At 61.3% G+C, this 13,640-nt stretch overlaps 1 protein-coding gene across 4 annotated transcripts in view; it reads right to left on the bottom strand.

The window, feature by feature from the left end:
• Nucleotides 1–13,640, bottom strand: part of KCNT1 (potassium sodium-activated channel subfamily T member 1) — a 95,146-nt gene that overhangs the window by 8,129 nt on the left and 73,377 nt on the right. For all 4 annotated transcript variants that reach the window (XM_063696866.1, XM_031014420.3, XM_019034038.4 and 1 more), the window contains 10 exons: nucleotides 11,444–11,549; nucleotides 9,359–9,531; nucleotides 8,456–8,527; nucleotides 8,129–8,263; nucleotides 7,717–7,828; nucleotides 3,071–3,172; nucleotides 2,598–2,681; nucleotides 2,322–2,450; nucleotides 1,938–1,958; nucleotides 757–1,081 (listed from right to left, as the gene is read on the bottom strand). In XM_063696866.1, the coding sequence (XP_063552936.1) occupies nucleotides 757–1,081; nucleotides 1,938–1,958; nucleotides 2,322–2,450; nucleotides 2,598–2,681; nucleotides 3,071–3,172; nucleotides 7,717–7,828; nucleotides 8,129–8,263; nucleotides 8,456–8,527; nucleotides 9,359–9,531; nucleotides 11,444–11,549 (1,259 nt within the window). The remainder of the gene's footprint in view (nucleotides 1–756; nucleotides 1,082–1,937; nucleotides 1,959–2,321; nucleotides 2,451–2,597; nucleotides 2,682–3,070; nucleotides 3,173–7,716; nucleotides 7,829–8,128; nucleotides 8,264–8,455; nucleotides 8,528–9,358; nucleotides 9,532–11,443; nucleotides 11,550–13,640) is intronic.

Genomic DNA, 13,640 nt, shown 5'->3' with positions numbered 1-13,640 from the left:
ACTTCCCACCACAAGGCGCAGAGAGAGGGGGCTGCACGGATCTGTTGCTGAAGACGGACGCCGGGCTCCCTGAAGCGGCAGGAGGGGGCTGTGCCGTGGGAGTGGCAACAGGCCCATGGTGGACAGAGGCATGTCCTGGCATGGGCCTTTCCCCCAGCCATCCCCCAAAAGACAAAGTCTCCCCCCTACCCTGGCTGCTGGGAGGGCTGGGGGCTCCGGGAGCGGGTCCCCACCAGTCTTGTCCTCTGCGAGAACTCACTCAGGGACCCTGGGTATCTGCTGTCCAGCAGGCCTGGCTGCAGCTGGCTGGCCCAACTCTAGCTGATGCCCTTGACTTGGGGAGCCCAGCCTGGCCCTCTCCACCCCACAGCTGCCTCCCCTGGCCAAAGGGCTCAGCCAGCTCCTGTCTCTAATTTGGCAGAGAGGGAAACTGAGGCACCAGGGCAGTGGAAGCGAGCGCCTCCCTACGGGGCTCACACCAGGGGTGCCCAAGGGTCCTGTGGCCTCCCAGCACCAGGGTGGGCCATGGCCACTTCCCTCCTCTGCACGGGGCCTCTGCTGGGCCGTGGTGGTGGTGCCCACAGCTGGCCCCACAGTAGAGGCAGGCAGAGGGTGGCCAGAAAGGCTGACAGACTGACAGATGACAGACAGGAGGACGGCCCGGGCCCCGGGATGCCGTGGCCGACTGTTCTTGGCTGTGGCCCGACCCTGGCCCAGCCCGTCCGTCCGGCCCCCACCCGCGCCGTGTGCCCTTACCGTAGCCGGTGGTGGGCAGCCCCAGGTGCTTCATGCGGTTCTTCACCAGCTCGGAGAGCTCCTGGCGCTCAGAGCGCCGGTACAGGCTGAGGCGCTGCTGGCTGATCCACTCCGTGGCCGCCGCCCGGCCTGCCTGCTTGGGCGCCTTCCGGCTCAGCCTCCGGGCCCACTGCAGGCTCTTGTGCCTCAGCAGCGGGTGCTCTGCGGGGTCACCGCCGCCCGTGTGGCGGCCCTGGGAGCTGCCTCCGGTGCCAGCGCGGGAGCCCCAGGGCCCTTTCACTTCCCGTGTGTCCTCACAGTCCTCCACGTTCACCGAGATCTGGGACTGGGCAGGGCGGGGAGGGGCGAGGCTGCCGGGAGGGTCACGGGCTCTGGGGCAGGGGCTTAGGAAGAGGTGTGGGCTCTGCGGCTTGGGGCCCGCGTGGGAGCAGCTGGGGGTGTTAGGGAAGAGGACGACGACAGACCCCAGGGTGCATGTGCCTTCCTCCTCCGGAAAGAATGTGCCTGGTTTCCTCCTGAGCACAGATTGCCGGGCCACCCACCCTGCCCGGGCCTGGTCAAGGGATTCGCCAGGCTGCTGAGGGCAGCTCCCTTCGCCTCTCTGAGCCCTTATTTCTGTGGGTCTGGCCTGGGACCCATCTGGACCCCAGCATATCCTGGCCTTGCCCTGAGAGGTCACCCCCTCTGCGTGTCAATTTCTCCATCTGCAGATGAGCCCTGATCCCTCTTGCAAACACACCCTTTGGAGGCCCCGAACCTGGGGAATGTGGGGTGCCAGAGCCTGTGGGTCGTGGGGTGCTGGGAAGACGTAGGGCTCCCCACCTGGGTGGCACCTTCAGAAAGGCCTGGGAGGCTGGGGGCTGGATGGTCAGGCCAGATGGGCATGGGGGCTGCCTGCCTTGGTGGGGCCTGGGAGGGGGCGGGGGTGCACCTGGTGTCCAAACTCACAGGCTACTCCCCCCAGGCCTCAGCTTCCCCACTACCAGTGCAGGAGGGAGTGACTGTCAACAGCCTTCTCTGAGCCATGCTGGGGCCGACACATCCATGGGACCCGCTCCTGCCTCAGCTTTCCCAGGGCCCTGTGGGTGGGTGGGTGGGTGGGGCCTGGCAGGCTTCTCCACGTGAAGCTGCGATGTTCTGGTGCTCCGCAGAAGCTGCGTGGGCACGGAGGGGTTGCTTACCTGGGCTCTGAGGTCGTGGGGCTGCAAAGGAAACAGGCGCAGTCTGGGACCTGTGGGCGCACCCCTGCCCCCCATGCCGCCTCAGCCTGGGGTCTGCACGGAACATGCTTAGGGCTGGTGGGCACGGTGCCTGCTGCTGTGTGGACTGCAGCACAGGGGCTGCCCGTATTCCTCCTCAAGCCTCCCCTGAGCCTCTCTGCCCCCAGTAGGGGTCATGGCTGCTCCAGCTGGAAGCACTACACGTGGGCACACAGACCAGACGGAAGGAGCTGCCAGCAATGGCAAAGCTGATCTAGCCCAGGTCCCCGACACTGAAGGTGGGGATGCTGTGGGTCACACAGGACAGGGGCTGCCACAGTCCCAGCCCCCAGGCTGCCCCAGAACCTCCGAGGTGGAGAAGACGTGGCTCTCTGTCCGGTAGATGCCAATGGGGATCTCGGCGCTGGAGGAGCAGAGCTTCTGGAAGAGGCGGCCGTACGTGCGGATCCACAGGTCGCCCTCGGTGATTTTCATCTGCAGGGTGGGAGCCCTGAGTTGGCTGGGGCAGGTAGTGGCACCCAGAGCCTCCTGGCCACCGTGAATCGGGGGGGGGGGGGTGCCCATCCACCCACTTGGGACAGCCCAGCACGTCCCCAGCCCGGCCCAGCCAGGGGCACTTACGGCACAGAGGTACCCCGAGCCCGGCGTGGTGTCCAGGCCCAGCAGCAGCCGGGTGATGGTGATCATGTAGTCCTTCACAAAGGACTGGCCAGGGAGGGAGGGAGGGAGGGAGCGAGCCACAGTGAGGCGCGTGGGCACGGGCGTGGGACACAGGTCCATACCCCACCAGCCATGGGCTCGCCGCCCCTCATGCATACACACACACAGAGCCACCAGGTCCCCAAGCACCACATGACCCACAGGCAGAGTTCTGGGAGGCCTTTTCTAAGAAAACTCCCTTGCCAGGCACCCATAGGTCAAAAAGGGCTCAGAAATCCCTGGGGCAAGGACAGGGCCCAGAGGTCTCCTTGGAATCCAGGGAAGGTCATTCAGAGGGAGTCCTATCATTCAGAACAGGGACCAGGCTGAAGAGCCGAGGGCATGACGGGGATCCCACCCAGGCGCCGCCCTCCTGCTGCCACTTCCCCGCTGACCTGGTAGAGCAGCGTGTCCAACATGCTGATGCTGAAGACGCGGCCGGCGGCGAACGGCAGGCGGAACATGAAGGCCAGATTGGAGCCATTCTCTCGCTCCCTCTGTGGGAAAGGAGGGGCCTCAAATGGGCTGGTGCCGAGGTCCCTCCAGTGGCACGGCAGCCACGGGGGCGAGGGCACTGTGTGTGCACTGTACATGTGTGCATGATACCTGTGTGCACATTTGTGCATGGTGTGTGTGCCCACGTGTACACAGTGTGTGTCTGCATACACCAGCAGGCCTGAACCAGCTGTATCTTCCCAGACACTCAGGGCCAGAGCCCGGGAGGAGTGATGTGGGGCTCTGATGAGAAGGTGGACTCCCGGCGGCTGCCATGGGCACTGCGCTTGGTCAAGCGCCCTGCTCTTGCCATCCCGAAATTCCAAATCCTCCTGATAATCCTCTCCTGCCCCGGTGTTTTGTAAGTGGTGCCGGAGGGCGTGTGGAGTCTGGGCTGAGGAGGAGCAAGCATCGGGCTTCCTGCTGTCCTTGGCCTCCCCGTCCCCGTGCTCCAGGCTCGCAATGGACCCACTGAGTTTCCTGGGGCTCCCGTAACAAATGACCTCAAACTTAGCAGCTAAAACGACACCTGTCTCCCCTCTCCCGTTTCTGGAGTCGGGAGTTTGAGGTGTCTCAGGCTGGATCCAGGCCTGGGCAGGGCCCCGCTCCCTCTGGAGGCCTGGGGGCCTCCTTCTCTTGCCTTTTCCAGCTCCTGGAGGCTGCCTGCCTTGGCTCGTGGCTCCCTCTTCCCTCTTCTGAGCTGGCCGTGCAGCTTCTTCCCACTGGACGGGGACCTCTGGCCTCTCCCTAGAAGGACCCTGACGGTGTGAACCTGCCGGATGCTCCAGGAGGATCTCCCATCTCGAGGCCCATGACTTAATCCCATCTGCAGAGGCCCTTCTGTCACGTGAGGCGGTACATCCACGGGCTCCGGACTCGGCCGTGGCCAACTCTCGGGCCATTCTTCAGCGGAGGGCCTCGACCCTGGAGCTCGGCCTCCAAGCAAGTGTGCACAGGCAGGCGTGTGCGCCCACGGAGGCCACACCTCCCCCCGGAACCAGAACTCGATTCAGAGGTAAAAGACACGACAGCGACAGGACAAGCAGGCAGAAGCCCCTTTTCCTCCGGGTTTGCCCTTACTCATCAGTGGTCGGCGGGAAGGCCAGGGCGTGAGAAACAGTGGAATTAGTTTCGTGCGGCGTTTCCGCTCTTGGGGCAAGAACCAGGTGCGATGAGCTGCGACGGGCGTGTGAGTTTGCAATCACGGTGATTTGCATCCGGAATTCCAGCCGTACTTCGCGGAGACGAACGTGAAATTCCAGAACAACTTGCAATTTTAATTTTCCTTTACTCAGAACAATGCTAAACAGGAAACAAGAACCACGACAGGGCCAGAGAGAGACGTGGAAGGAAAGAAAAAGCTGGATGTTTCAGGACCTTCCAGAGATTTCCTCCTGCTTTCTGGACAGGAGGGCTTCAGCAGGGGCTGAGCGGGTGCCATTCACGAGTGACAGTGAAGACAGGAGCACACAGGAGCGGATGAGCCCTTCCTGAGAACGAGACCCCCGGTCAGAGGGAGCAGGACAGGCACCGTGCAGCCCCGGGACGGGCAGAGCCAGCCTGAAGAAAGGCTCCTGGTGAGGAGGAGAGATCGTACAGGCTGACCGTGTGAAAGCAATGAAGTGGTGGAGGAGTCCTGGGTGCTGGAGACCAGGGGAGGTGGACGGCAGGGGAGGTGGGCCTCAGGGGAGAGACTCTTCTCACACACCGGGGCTCTGAGAGTCTTCCGGAGCCAGCCCTCAAGGGGAGATGCCTGTCACCCCACCGGCAGCATCCTTAATAATAGTTTCATTTTTTTGCTTTGTTTTTTTGAGACAGGGTCTCGCTCTGTCGCCCAGCCTGGAGTGCAGTGGCACAATCTCGGCTCACTGCAACCTCTGCATCCTGGGTTCAAGCAATTCTCCTGCCCCAGCCTCCCAAGTAGCTGGGGTTACAGGCGCCCTCCACCACGCCCGGCTAATTTTTGTGTCTTTAGTAGAGACAGGTTTCTCCATGTTGGCCAGCCTGGTCTCGAACTCCTGACCTCAGGTGATCCGTCCGCCTTAGCCTCCCAAAGTGCTGGGATTACAGGCATGAGCCACCGCGCCCAACCATTAAATTTTTTGTATAGATGGGGACTTGCTATGTTGCCTGGGCTGGTCTCGAACTTCTGGCCTCAAGCGATCTTCCTGCTTCAGCCTCTAAAAGTGCTGGGATTACAGGCATGAGCCGCCACACCTGGCAGAGCATCTCACTGACGGTCGTGTATGCCATCTCCACCTCCTCCTTTTTTCCTTCCGGAGTCGTGCCTGGAATCCTGTCTTTATCCTTCCACTGGGCCTGGATGTAGAAGATGTTGGCTGCAGGGATTTGGGGTAACTTTTCTTCAATTTTTTTTTTTTTTTTTACTTTCAGTATTCTTTGAAGTAAAATACATACGAAACATGTACATTTTTATAATAAATTGGCATTAATGTCTTTTAAATAAGGGTCTGAAGCTGCCACAGGTGTCCCTGTTGGAAGCAGGTCACCGTATGCTGGCCCGTCAGAGAGACCCACGGGGGATCTGGGGCCAAGGCCACCCAGGCTGGAGAAGACGCAGCCCCTGGTGCCTTCTACAGGCTCCTTGCATGCTGGGGAGGCGGATCCCAGCCTCTGCAGAGGGCGATGGGTCAGGTGGTCCACGGCGCCCTTTCCTCCCTCGGCTCCACGTCTCTGTATATGCCTGGCCCTGCCCAGGGCCCAGGGCATCTGTCCCACATGGACCCCAGCACCATGTCAGCCCAGAGGAGCTCACGGCTGCTTCCAGAGGCTTTGCTGACGTCCTGACTTCTCCTTGGTCCCTGTCACACAACTGCCACGGTATCGCATGACTGGAGCTGGAGCCCAGGACTGTTCACTGCTCTGAGATGGAGAGCTGGCCGCACCCGCCCCGGCAACACAGAGCCCCAGTGGAGGCGAAGCTGGGGAAAGAGCTGGGCCCCACGGCGGGGTGGAGCGTGGGTGATTGGCGATGGCTGCCTGGCGGGAAGGCGGGCAGGAGCGTGTTGGCTGCGTGCTTGCTGACCCAAACTTCAAGCCACCTTGTGGGACAGAGAGGTGCAAGGCTGAGGCCAGAGGAGCCGTGCCAGGATGACTGCCTCGACCCCGACTCCACAGCAGCATCCCTGTCCACACAGGGTCACACTTGGTCCTCCAGATCCGGAGAGTCCTCCCAGCCCTGGGGAGCGGCCCGGCACCTGAACACAGAATCCTGTAAACTTCCTCCCCTTCCGTGGTTCGAGCTGCAGAGCACAGATCTCTGCCGGCTGAGCCGGGGACTGGTGCCAGGAGCTCCCGACGCCGGGCAGGGCAGGCTCCAGGGTGGGCTTGGGCGGCGGGCAGTGCAGACAGAGCCCTCTCCTGTGCTGAGACCAGCTACCCGAGCATCCCCCTACGCCTCAGGCTGGCATCTCTAAGGCAGAAGCCCCTGTTGACCTGGTGGCTGTGCAGCCTGGCCTCCTCTCGCTTCTCTGGGGCAGAACTGACTCCAGGATCCCTATGGGCTCTTGGTCCACGGCTGGCCGGAACACACTTTCACTCTCCATCGGGTTCAGGTGGGACAAAGCCATGTCCGTGTCGCAGGGAGCGCCCGTGTGTGTCCTCTGCCTGGTGTTGGTGGTCAGGCCGGGCCTGGCTCAGTAGATCCTCCATGGTGTCACAATCCTGCAGCCATGCAGGCCCCAGCAGCTCGCCGATGAGGACTTCAGCCCAGACCGGTGAGCTCGGGGTTCGTGTAGAGCAGACAGCATTGCTGCTGCTGACCAAGGTGCCTGCTCCCTGCTCTCAGCCTAGGGCTGCCTGGGCACCAGCCCCCGTGTGGACAAGGTGGTGCTGTCCCAGCTTGAGCAGGTGGGGAATGCGGTGGGGCTGGGGTCAGCCAGATATCAAGGCAACAGCAACAGTGCCTGTGCCCCTGGGTTCCACACCTGACCCTGGGTGGTGCCCTTCATGGAGCTCCAAGGGCAGAAAGCCAATTCCAGCTCAGCCACTTGCTCCACTGTGCAATCCGGGGCAGGCCCCTTCCCTCTCAGGCCCTCGGTCCCTTGTCAATACAAGGAGGCAGTGGTTATACTGAACCTTTTTCAAGGTCGGGCGTAGTGGCCGGGGCAGCGGAGGAGTCTGGAATGGTGCAGCCGTGTGCATTATCTGTATTAAGAGCTACTGGCCAACCTATGTGGAACCACCAATCTGAGGGCTCCCCACGGGAGTTCTGACCAACTGACCATGCCAGGACAGATGGCCTTGGCCTCCAGACACGGCCAGGCCTGGTCCCTGCTCAGGGAGATGAAAGGCTGCTATGGGCCACATTCCCAGTGCCTCACACGCGGTCAGGGAAACGCCCTGCCTCTGTCTCCTGGCTCCACCATCAAAAGCACCCTGTCCATGCTGGGCCCCCACGCCATCTCCTGAGCTCCCCAGCAGGAGCCCAGCCTCCCATGGCACTGGCCCCCTTTCCCCTGAGCCCCTTTCTCCCACTCTTTCTGGGATTCTGGGGTGGCAGCTGGCACGGGGCAGGGCTGCTCACCTTTTCTAGTTTGGAAAGAGCCAGAGAGTAGCTGTCCTTGGCGCGGAACTGCATGAAGCGCATGTTGGAAGGGTGGGTGAGCTCCGTGGTGATGCTGAGGCTGGGGAAGAGCCTGGGGGAGGCAGGCGGTTCAGGGTGGGGCCCATGGTGGTTGTAGGAGGTCTCAGGGTGGGGGCCCATGATCATGTGGCTGTGGGGGTCTCAGGGCGGGGTCCCACGGCTGTGGGGGTCTCAGGGCAGAGGCCCATGGTCATGGCTGTGGGACTCTCAGGGTGGGGGCTTGTGGTCATAGCTGTGGGGGTCTCAGGGCAAGGGCCCGTGGTCGTGGCTGTGGGGGTCTCAGGGCGAGGGCTGAGGGCTGAGGTCGTGGCTGTGGGGTGGTTTGGAGCCGAGCCCCGGACACTGGACGCACCGGAACATGGTCTGCACGTTGACGATGGTCTTGGCGTCCGCCATGTAGTCCTCCTCGGCGCTCATGGTGCTTTCCTTGTCCACCACCACCAGGTTGTCCGCATAGATGATGCCGCACTGCAGCAGGCTGTCCAGGCTGGTGGCGGGACCGGGGGCCTGTGGCTGAGGATGCGGCCCACTCCCCACCCACAGGCCCCCGGGATTTGGTCAGAAGGCAGGAGGACCTCAGCCCCCCACCCCACCTGTGGTCGGGGTCACCCCAGACTTTGGAAGAGGAGGGGAGGGGTGGGTGTGGAGCCCCCACAAGCCTTGGCCGGCCACGCCTTACTTGTCCACGGAGCCCTCCATGTAGTAGACCATGGGGAAGCAGCAGATGGCTTCCAGGAAGTGGTGGTCGGGCCTGTGGGGACAGCGGTCCTGGAGGGGCCCACCCTGCTCCAAGGCCTGCCCTCCTCAGGCCCAGTGGGGCCCTACCCTCCATGCACAGAGCTGGGCCAGGCAGGGGTTCCCCAGAACCGCAGCGTATGGGACCTGGGGGTTACTTTAAGGCCAGTGGGCCGTTCTTTATTTTATTCAAGGGGAAACCAAGGCCCGGGAGGGTGGGACCTGCTGAGGTCACACAGCCAAGATGACCCTGGGCTCAGCTGTCAGGGTCCTAGGGTCCCCTGGGCAAAAAGGTGCCCAGGAGGAACAGCCATTTACCCCGCCCCCCCAAATCCTGGGGCTCAGAGTGAGTGGAGCAGGAGGCAAACAGGACAGAAGGAGTGACAAGGGAGGAGGGGGAAAGGGGGAGAGAGGACCAGAGTGGGAGGAGCTGGGAGCCACAGGAGCTGAGAGCAGGGAGGAGCTGAGAGCATGGAGGAGCTGGGAGACAGAGGAACTGGGAGCGGGGAAGAGCTGGGAGTGGAGAGTAGCTGGGAACTGGGGGAGCTGGAAGCAAGGAGGAGCTGGGAGCGGGGAGGAGCTGGGAGCGGGGAGGAGCTGGGAGCGGGGAGGAGCTGAGAGCCAGAGGAGCTGGGAGCAGGAGTGGGAGTGGGGAGGAGCTGGGAGCAGGAGGAGTTGGGAGCAGGAAGGAGAGTCCCCCTTTTTAGGAAAGCTGAGAGGACCAGGCCAGAGGCCCCATGTTCCCGTGCCCTCTGCAAAGGTGAAGGGTGGGCCCAGTTGGGGAGGCTGCTGGCTGCAGGTCTGAGGGCCCGGGTGGGCGGGGTGGGCTGAGCCCCAGGAGCCTCACTTGTTGTCCAGCAGCAGCACGATGGGGTTCAGCTCCTTGCGGGATCTGTAGTAGGCCCGCAGCGGCACGATGAAGTTGTACAGCCCGTTGCCGGCCGTCTCTGCCGAGACGATGATCAGCTTGTTCTTGAAGCCGTAGGCCTTGGCGTCTTCGTAGCTGTTGTGCTTGCAGCCCTGGGGGCAGATGCTGGAGTCAGGGCTGTGGTTCCTGCTGGCCACTGGAGCCCTCCCAGACCCCTCACCAAACATCCCCCGTGAACACCCAGCCGTCAGCCTCTCGGCCCACAGCCCTTTCACGGCCTGCACGCGCCTGTGGGGAGCTACAGGCACCACCAGATGCCACAGCTGTACCCACAGGCGGCACAGAGCAGAGTCATGTCAGGGGTGGAAAGGGCGGTGTCCATGTGAACATGTGGTTTTGGCATGTGGCTAGAGATCTAGGCGTGGGCATAGATACGTGTCGTGTGTGTGCACACACGTTTTCTCAGAGCAGGGATGCCAGCAGCAGTGAGCATGCCACGTGCCCAGGTCTTGGTTTCCAATCATCATTTTCTACTAAAAGGAATCAGGGTTCCTTGGAGAAGTGGTTCATTCCGCACTGGAGCAGGGGAAGGCCAAGATGTGGCTGGAACATCTCCGGTTGGAAAACACAGATGAGCTCAAAGGGTGAGGGGGTCGTGTCAGAAGCACCCAGAAGCCACTTGAAGGCCCCCACCCCACCCAGTGAACCGAGGGGGTCTGAGCATCAGAATCAATAACAATCTGTCAAGGATGATGCTACTACAATGACCAGCCACAGATTACAACCCACAGAATATGCTGGGAGCCCGTGGTCCGTGAAGGACACACACACATGGGGAAGGGGAGGTCCCCTCCGTGGCCGAGCCCTAACACACAGCTGGAGAGAGATTCCGGAACTGGAAACCATCCACAGATGGCAGGCATGGTGGCTCACGCCTGTAACCCCAGCACTTTGGGAGGCCGAGGTGGGAGGATCACTTGAGTCCAGGAGTTCGAGACTAGCCTGGGCAACATAGTGAGACCCCATCACTACAAAAAATAAATAAATAAATAAAATTAGCCAGGTGTGGTGGTGCGTGCCTGTGTTCCCAGCCACTTGGGAGGCTGAGGTGGGAGGACCCCTTGAGCCTGGGAGGTGGAGGCTGTAGTGAGCTATGATCCCACCACTGCACTCCAGCCTGGATGACAGAGTGGGACCCCGTCTTAAAAAAAACCAAACAACAAATAAACAAAAAAGAACCCACTGAGGGATGCTGAAGCCGCTGGGTCGAGTGGTTTGCTTTCCTGATCTCAACACATCCCCCACAGAGAAGCTGCTAACTCCAGAAGGAAAACAGTCATTTTCACAGTGGGGAAACCCTACTGACCCCAGCTTGCCACGAGATCCAAGTAAACATCGCCAGTGACCTGACAATTGACCCCCGAGTTTCCAGGGAGGGCTGGCCCCACATGCAGGCAGAGTCCCACCACCAAGAAACATCGCAGACCCACCTGCCACCAGGTCACTGGTCCCTGCTCTGCAAAAATATTAAGATCAAGAGACCCCAGGGAACATTCCAGATTAAGGGAGAGTAACGAGAAAGGAGTTGCTAAGACGCAGCCGGGACAGGCTCCTGGTGGGGAAAACACTGCCACGCAGGACACTGAAGGCCGTCGGGGCCCTCGGCCCAATCTGAACTTGGACTGTGGATCAGACACCCATGCCGGGCCGGGGTCCCTGTCCTAATGAGCTGTAGTTACGAGATGGTTCTTGATCTTTGGGAATGCATGTAGATGTATTAGGGGAAAGGGGTGTGGTGGCTCCAACCTGTTCTCAAGATGGTTCAGAAAACAGGTGCCTCTAACATAGACACTGCGAGAGGGAGAGCCCAAACGGGACAGGAAGGGACCGTCTGCTGAATCTGGGTGAAGGATCTGTGGCTCTCCCTTGTAGAATTCTTGCAGCTGTGCTAGAAGTTTGCAATGGTATCGAAATGTAAAGTGACCAAAGAGAAACCAGGGCAGGTGTGCACGGCCCGGTGCTGGCGTCTGGGGGTGCAGAGCGCGGCAGAGCCGCCATCCTTACCTTGTCCAGCCGCAGGCAGCAGAAGGGGGCTTTCACTGGCAGGAGGTGGCACAGGGTTGGGGAGCTGCCGATGTAGGGCGAGTTGGGAGGGTAGCCCTTCACATACCTGGGGCAGGAGACAGGAGCCCTCAGCACAGTTGCACAGAGGTGGCTGGGTCTGCTCTGGGGGCCCCCCTCGGGCTGGGGGACTCGAGGGCACCCATTCCACCCACAGCCACGTTGCTCGGGGTCACGCACAGCTGGCCCAAGGTGGCCCGTTCTTCCCTTAACCACCTGTGCATCAGCAAACGTTCCTCCAGCTGAGCCTGTGGTCACCGTGTCACGGGGCCTGCCTAGCCTTGGCACCCAGGACCCAGTGTGTCCTGCAGGGCAGTCAGGGCAGTGCCCAGGGCACCCATGCAGGTGCCAAACCTTAAGGACCCGTGCCTGCCTGACGGGTCAGCAGCGGCTGCAAGGCCAGGGCTGGGGAGGCATGGACTTAGCCCCATCAGGGCCTTGGGGGACTGGAGGAGACCCAGGAGTGGGTAGGGCCCTCACTGCTGCTGCCCTCACCCAGGTGTGGGAGGGGGTGGCGGTGGGGCTCACCCCTCACCTGGTCAGCCCAGGACCCCCCCATGGTCAGCCCTCGGCATAACACATGGCCACATACAGGCACACGGAAATGGACACACCCGGACACACACACAACACATGCACACAGAAATGAACACATGCAGGCGTATGCACACGTGCACCACGTGCACGGACACACAACATACACACCACACACACAACATGCACCACACACAGACACCACATACCCGGACACACAACATACACAACACACAACACACACACAACATGTACCACACACGGACACACAACACACACACAGACACACCACACAGACCACACAACACACAGACACACACCACACACACACACACAGACACACAACATACGCAACACACACCACACAGACACAACACGTACCACACACACAGACACACCACACAACACACAGACACACACCACACACAGACACACACCACACACACATGGACACACAACATACACAACACACACCACACACAGACACAACACGCACCATACACGGACACACAACACACCCAGACACACAACACAGAGCACACAGACACACACACCACACACAACACACCACACCACACACACACAACAGACACCACACACACCACACACGGACACACACCACACAGACACCACATACCACACACAATACCACTCAGACACACATCACACACGGACACATACCACACACACCCAGACACACACATCACACAACACGCACCACACGTGACAAACACACGTTGACACACAACACACATCACACATATGGACACACACCACACACACAACATACACCACACACAGACACACACCGAACACACCCCCCTTGCACACCCACCCCCATGCCCTACTGGGTCTTTCTCCTCCCACCACAGCCTAGACCAGGCTTTGCAGCCACAGGCAAAACCCACAGGGCTCTGCCCGCCTGCCATGCCTCCCTGACATCCCCAGCACCCCCGGCTGGTGGGGCAGGCACTCTGGCCTTGGGCTCTTACCCACATACTTTTCCAGCCAGGCTGTTGTCCCCAGCAGGCCACCACCCCGTCCCCAGCAGCACCCAACACACACACGCAATGGTTCAGGGCTGTTTCCCAGCAGCTGGGCTGTCATTACAGTGTGTTGACCCCACCCCAGAGGCAAAAGCCAGGACAGAGTGAGGCAGCCCCGCTGAGGATGGGCCTCGGGCCCTGCAGCTGGGGCACTTGTCTGTCCTGGCTGAGGCCAAAAGGCAGAAGCTGCTGAGAACAGAGTGGGGCCTCCTGTCTCATAATTTGAAGCAGGAGGACTTGGCCCCAAACCTAGGCCAGGACAACAGCTCAGGACCGGCTGTGGTTTCCAGGCTGGGATGCTGCCTTGCCCAGGGGTTGCACAGGGACCCTGCTCAGAGGACACCCACCCCTGGTCAGGCGGGCTGTGCCCCTCTGTGCTCTGTGGTGCTAAGGGGGAGACCTAGGGCACTGGGTGGAGGAGGATGGCCTGGGGTCACTGCCCGGCTCCATCCTGATTCAAAGAGTGGCCGGGCCACTGTGGGGCTGGTGAGGTGGGTGGGAACGGGGCCCTCTCTGAGGGTGGCACTGCCTGGTGCCTGACAGCCCCTGTGCCAGTGAGC

This window comes from Gorilla gorilla, chromosome 13 (assembly GCF_029281585.2).
Source record: "Gorilla gorilla gorilla isolate KB3781 chromosome 13, NHGRI_mGorGor1-v2.1_pri, whole genome shotgun sequence".
NCBI lineage: Eukaryota > Metazoa > Chordata > Mammalia > Primates > Hominidae > Gorilla > Gorilla gorilla.
The sequence above is the reverse complement of the archived record's forward strand: the minus strand, read 5'-3'. Positions and strand labels throughout refer to the sequence as shown.